At 41.5% G+C, this 6,840-nt stretch overlaps 1 protein-coding gene across 1 annotated transcript; it reads left to right on the forward strand.

Moving 5' to 3' along the window:
• The first annotated feature begins 1,858 nt into the window (after positions 1 to 1,858).
• RNF186 (ring finger protein 186) lies at positions 1,859 to 4,313 on the forward strand. The gene has a single exon (XM_077456344.1). The coding sequence runs from the start codon at positions 2,088 to 2,090 to the stop codon at positions 2,865 to 2,867; it is 780 nt and encodes a 259-aa protein (XP_077312470.1). The 5' UTR covers positions 1,859 to 2,087; the 3' UTR covers positions 2,868 to 4,313.
• The last annotated feature ends 2,527 nt before the right edge of the window (positions 4,314 to 6,840 follow it).

Below are 6,840 nucleotides of genomic sequence, written 5' to 3' on the forward strand. Positions count from 1 at the left end.
GTAAAATTCATCATTTTTTTTGCTAGAAAATTACATAGAACCCCTGTCAGGTCACCTCGAGGCGAGGTGACAGATGCACACCGTAGGGATCAGGAGTGCACCGCAAGGTTGTGGACCCTACGGCTGACTGCTGCAGACGGGAGACAGATCCCACCGGGGTTAGAGCGTAAGATTCCCTGGGGCGCGGAGTCTAAGAGCCAGCAGGTGTTCACCAGCGCCTCTAGTGGTGAGGATGGACTTGGCTGCAACTGGCTCCAGGGTGCGACCCCCAGGGTCCCCCAGCTCACACCCACAGTAGGCAACAGGAGGATAGGGATAGTGAGGGACAAAGCCAAGGTCGGGGCCACAAGCAGACAGGAATAGTCAGGGACACGCCAAAAGGTCAGGATCACAGGCAAACAGGGATAGTCAAGGACACGCCAAAGTCGGTAACGGAACAACAGAAGAGCACACGGCAGGAAACAGGAAGCTCACACACAAAGGTTGATCAGCAGGGTTGGCTTGCAGTGCACAGGTTAATATAGAGTTGTCTGATAGGAGCTAGGGTGGAGTCATGCCAGAGGATGGATTACAAAAGCGGTCAGGAGAGGGTCGGCTGGTCTCTAGAGATGAACACATGGAAACAGGTAAGCAAACTATTGCAAAACCATGACAACCCCCAAACATTATATATGTTTTTTTTTTAGCAAAGACCCTAGAGAATACAATGGTGGTCGTTGCAACTTTTTATCTCACACGATATTTGCGCAGCAATTTTTCGAACATGTTTTTTTCAGAAAAAAAAACAGTTTCATGCTTTAAATAAAATGTAAAAAAAAAACAGTAAAGTTAGCCCAATTTTTTTTGCATAATGTGAAAGAGGAAGATACGCCGAGTAGATACCCAACATGTCACGCTTCAAAATTGCACGCGCTCATGGAATGGCGCCAAACGTTGGTATTTAAAAATCCCCATTTTTAAATACCAACTTTAATTTTTTTTTACTGGTTACATGTTTTGGGTTACAGAGGAGGTCTAGGGCTAGAATTATTACTCTCGCTCTAACGTTCGCAGCGATACCTCACATGTGTGGTTTGAACACCGTTTTCATATGTGGGCAGGACTTACGTATGCGTTCGCTTCTGCGTACGAGCTCACGGGGACAGGGGCGCTTTTTTTTTTTTGTTAATTTTATTTGTATTTTTTTAGTTTGACACTTTAAAAAAATAAATAAAAAATTGATTACTTTTATTCCTATTACAAGGAATGTAAACATCCCTTGTAATAGGAATATGGCACGATCGGACCTATTTACAGTGAGATATGGAAGGTCAATAAGACCCCACATCTCACCTCTAGGCTGGGAAGCCTGAAATAAAAATAAAAAAAACGATCCTGGCTTCCCAGCCAAAATGGCGCCGTTAATTTGAATGCAGAGGCCAGGCGTGACGTCATAACATCGCGCCCGGCCTCCGAACGATCATAGAGACTCCTGGGACGATCTGGTCCGCCGGAAATCTCTATGGTATCATCCGGAGGTCGGCGGATTCTGTGACCGACTCACCGATGGAATCAGTGAGTCGGTACAAGCATCGGCGGGAGGGGGGGATGTCCCCTCCCGCCACCCTTAAGAATGATCAAGCGGCGGAACAGCCACTATGATCGTTCTTATGGTGCAGGGAATCGCCGGCTGAAAATGCCGATATCTGAATGTCTGTGGCCTCAGGCATCATTCAGATATTACACCACAAAGCCCACGACGTCATATGACGTAGCTTGGGCGCCAAGTGGTTAAGTAGGTGGCATTCTACACGTTGCTCAGTATTGTATCATAGCCTGCCTAGCATGTTTTGGCCTATTAAACATCCCTGACGACCTCGCTGGCAGCTGTTTAAACAAATAACTTCCCCTCCATCCTACAGGAACATCCCTCATATCGGGGTAGATGAGAACGTTATCAGCGGCCATAAAACCTAATCTAACATAAGTTAACGTTTAAACCACCGTTGATAAACAGCAGCCAGTAGCCATCTGGAAACAGTTGCCTTGACTGCCTGAATTCACCACAACCAGCAGAAAACTCGGGACTATTCGTGCCAAGTTCAGACATGGGGGAAGAAATGAGCCCTCCTGAGGCCACCAAAGAAATTTTGGGATGTGGCCATCTCATGGAAATCAATTTGGAAGCTGGTGAGACCACAGAAGAACCGCAAGAAGTCCCCCCATCTACACAGGCTTCTTCTCCCCCAGAATCCTCAGAGGTACAGCAGATGGTCAACCAGGGTTCAGATGATTCAACACCTTCCTCATCCAAAGTGGAGATCACAAACTCCTCTTGCCTTACAGATATGGACTGTCCCGTTTGTTTCAGCAGATATGATATCCATCGGCTCCCCAAAGAACTGTCCTGCAAACACAGCTTTTGTGCAATATGCCTCAAACTCCTAGTTTGTAATGAAGCGGGCACCTGGATGATAGCGTGCCCCATATGTAGGGCGACCACCACAGTCTTCGGAGGACTTATATGTACTTTGAAAAACCAGGAGCTACTGATGAGCCGGTTGCCGACCCCTGAGGAGAAGCTCATTGCTTCTGAAGCCTCCATAAGGCTGGACCGCATTGGCATGACCTGGATCTCAGATGAGGAAAGGACCAGGAGGCAGTGGACCGCCGCAAAGAGATTGGTGGTCCTGCTTTTGATGCTGCTGATCATACTGATCATCATTCTGCAGTTTATCTACACTGGGATTATGAAGTGGATGCTGGGATTTGCTCTGGGGGTGGTCGTTATAATAACTGTTCTGCTGAGCTTCAACCCTTACTGGAAACTGAGATTGCCAGGAGCAACAAGTCAACCGAAAGACGACACGGCCGCCGCAAAGGTGTAAGAGGACAATGGACAACGTAGTTCTCAACATTATATCTTCTCATGTATTGACTTATAGATCAGACTGTGACCTGTGTACATGTTCACCTATAGACTCTTCTGACAAAACTGAACAGTTTCAGGTTGCAATTTTCAGGACTGCGTAGTTTTAAACCTCCCTCATTTGAACCCAAATCCAGTTTTTATGCCCCTTCCCTCCCCTAGTATCCCTCTTTTTTTACCACATCCTTCAGTCTCATTAATTTGTCCCTCTTTTGCATCCAAATCCTTCTGTCCCCCTTTCCTTTCCAGGTGACCCTCTTTCATACCCAGATCTCTTCTATCTGTCTTCCCTCCATCAGAGTCTCTCTTTTGAACCCAGATCCAATCGGAGAGAGCTTGAGCTATTTTGCGAAGAAGAATGAGCAAAAAATGTCCCTCTCTAGATGTGCAAAGCTGGTAGAGACAACCCCCTAAGGCTGCATTCACACCTGAGCGTAGCGTTTTCAAGCGTTTTTTGCAGTGTTTTTTACCGCGATTTGCAGCGTTTTTTACCGCGATTTGCAGCGTTTTTTACCGCGATTTGCCGCGAATTTGTGCAGGGCAAAAGGTCACCAATGTTAAAAGAAGAAAAACGCCCAAATCAGCCCGATTCGTGCGACAAAAAAGGGTCCGGAACTTGTTTGAGCTTCAGGCATAAGGCTTCAGGCGACTTGGAGTGGAGATGTGAACCATCTCCATTGAGAATAATGGATTTTTTCCCCTCCAGCGTTTTGTAGCTTCAGGCGTCAAGCTACAAAACGCTCAGGTGTGAATGGGGTCTAAGCCCTTGTACACACGGTCGGAGAATCCGTCAGAATGTGTCCTATCCGACCGCGTTGTCGGATAATCCGACTGTGTGTGGTCTGCATCGGACTGATTCCGTCGGAATATCCGTCGGACCCAATTTTCCAACATGTTGGAAATATTTTCCGACCAACTGGTTCAATCGGACATACTCCGATCATGTGTAGAGAATTTTGATCGGACCAAGTGCCACGCATGCTCAGATCAAATTCCTACATCAAAGCTATTGGCTACTAGTCCCGTCGTAACGAAATTACGTCATCACATTCTGAATGATCGGATTTTTCGACAACTTAGTCCGACCGTGTGTATGCAACAGTTTCGGACAAGATCCGACAGGCAAAATCCGACGGACAAAATCCGACGGATTTGGTTGGCAGAATGTCCGACCGTGTGTACAGGGGCTAAAAGACTTTCAGCTGAAATTGCAGAGAAAGGGGGTTCTACAAAGTATTGACTCGGGGGTAGTTGCCGAATACAAATGCCCCTCCCCCCACACTTTTCAGATATTTCTTTGTAAAAAAATTAGAAAACCATTTTTCATTTTCCTTCCACTTCACAATTATGTGCCACTTTGTGTTGGTCTATCACATACAATCCCAATAAAATACATTTACGTTTTTTTTGGTTGTAACATGACAAAATGTGGAAAATGTCAAGGGGTATGATAAATATTGGTATCTACTTACTTCAGACCCCATGTACATGATCCTCTGCAGATTATATATAGGAGAGCTACCTCCATCAGAGATAAACTCGTTCACAGCCAATAACAAGCTGCACTTAGAAGGGAACCGTGTATAACAGTCTGCAAATTTTCATGTGGAAATTGCAGTTGCTGTCAAAATTATCAATACAATAAAAACATTTATCTTCTGCCCAATGGCGAGGTTTTTCGACCTCGTCATTTTGCCAACTGGCAACAATTGGAATCATATAGTTAATAATTTGTGATTGCGGCTGCTTCCATGTGGCCAAAACCAAGAGGGCATTTTGGAAAAGAATGTACCATTACGCATATTCTATTAAGGTGGGGAACCTTGGACCTTCCCCTTGGATGACACGTAGCAAAAGTCCTTAACTATGGATTCCCTAAAATGGAGTTCACAGCACCAGATAGGATCAATAAGTTTCAGAGCTACTTATTTTCATGCTTCTACAAAGTAGAATGTGATCTGTGGAACGTTGCCTTCATTTTTGTAACCCCCAAAATCTATATATAGTTTGGTTGCTAGGGGCAGCATCGCTGTTTTTTATGCGACTGCCCGTGCGCGATCAACATGGTGATCTTTTTATAGTATCTTTTTTTGATGTTTCAGACTTTCTTTAATGCAACTCTATGCACATCTTAGTTAAACTGGACAGTTAGTATGGTTAAAAATTGGCAAAAATGTTTAATTGGGTCTCCATAGGTCTTTATTTTTAACTTGATCTCCATAGGTCTTTAATTTTGAATTGGGTTTCCATAGGTCTTCAATTTAAACTGGCTCTCCATATGTCTTCGATTTTAATTGGGTTTCCATAGGTTTTCAATTTTAATTGGATCTCCATATGTCTTTAGTTTTTAATTTGGTTTCCATAGGTCTTTAATTTTAATTGGGTTTCCCTAGGGCTTCAATTTTAGTTGGATCAAAATAGGTCTTTAATTTTAATTGGGTTTCCATAGGTCTTCGATTCTAATTTGGTTTCCATAGGTCTTGAATTTTCATTTGGTTTCCATAGGTCTTTAATTTTAATTGGGTTTCCGTAGGTTTTCAATTTTAATTGGATCTCCATATGTCTAGTTTTTAATTAGGTTTCCATAGGTCTTTAATTTTAATTGTCTCAAAATAGAGCTTTAATTTTTAATTTGGTTTCCATAGGTCTTTAATTTTAATTGGGTTTCCATAGGTCTTCAATTTTAATTGAATCTCCATATGTCTTTCATTTTAATTGGGTTTCCATAGGTTTTCAGTTTTAATTGGATCTCCATATGTCTTTAGTTTTTAATTTGGTTTCCATAGGTCTTGAATTTTTATTTGGTTTCCATAGGTCTTGAATTTTCATTTGGTTTCCATAGGTCTTGAATTTTCATTTGGTTTCCATAGGTCTTGAATTTTCATTTGGTTTCCATAGGTCTTTAATTTTAATTGGGTTTCCATGGGTCTTTAATTTTAATTGGGTTTCCATAGGTTTTCAGTTTTAATTGGATCTCCAAATGTCTTTAGTTTTTAATTGGGTTTCCATAGGTCTTCGATTTTAATTTGGTTTCCATAGGTCTTGAATTTTCATTTGGTTTCCATAGGTCTTTCATTTTAATTGGGTTTCCATAGGTCTTTCATTTTAATTGGGTTTTCAATTTTAATTGGATCTCCATATGTCTAGTTTTTAATTAGGTTTCCATAGGTCTTTAATTTTAATTGGCTCAAAATAGAGCTTTAGTTTTTAATTGGGTTCCCATAGGTCTTCAATTTTAATTTGATTTCCATAGGTCTTTAATTTCAATTGGATCAAAATAGGTCTTTCATTTTTAATTGGGTTTCCATAGATCTTCAATTTTAATTTGATTTGATTTAATCAATTTGTATTTAATTTTATTTCCATAGGTCTTTCATTTTAATTGGGTTTCCCTAGGTCTTCAATTTCAGTTGGATCAAAACTGGTCTTTCATTTTAATTTGGTTTCCATAGGTCTTTAATTTTAATTGGGTTTCCATAGGTCTTCAATTTTAATTGGATCTCTGTAGGTCATTCATTTTTAATTGGGTTTCCATAGAGCTTCAATTATAATTGGATCTCCATAGGTCTTTAATTGTATCTGGGTTTCCCTAGGTCTTCAATTTTAGTTGCATAAATATAGGTTTTCAATTTTAATTGGATCTCCATATGTCTTTAGTTCTTAATTTGGTTTCCATAGGTCTTTAATTTTTAATTGGGTTTCCCTAGGTCTTCAATTTTAATTTGGCCTCCATAGGTCTTTAATTTGAATTAAAAAAACAAACAAACAAAAATAAAATCACACATATAAAAAGCAGCTGAACACTGAGGCCGCGCACACACGCGGGGACTGTTCGCTCAACTTTGTCCGTCAAACAGTTTCAGCAAACAGTCCGCTCAAAATTAGCATGGACGGACTTGCCCACACACGACGAACGAACAGTTTGCTGAAAC

The sequence above is a fragment of the Lithobates pipiens genome, unplaced genomic scaffold, assembly GCF_037356315.1.
Source record: "Lithobates pipiens isolate NorthernLeopardFrog02 unplaced genomic scaffold, aLitPip1_a1.2 Scaffold_27, whole genome shotgun sequence".
Lineage (NCBI taxonomy): Eukaryota > Metazoa > Chordata > Amphibia > Anura > Ranidae > Lithobates > Lithobates pipiens.

Bases quoted from the DNA above. Each gene is read 5' to 3' on its own strand.
- RNF186 (XM_077456344.1), top strand. From the start codon at position 2,088: ATGGGGGAAGAAATGAGCCCTCCTGAGGCCACCAAAGAAATTTTGGGA.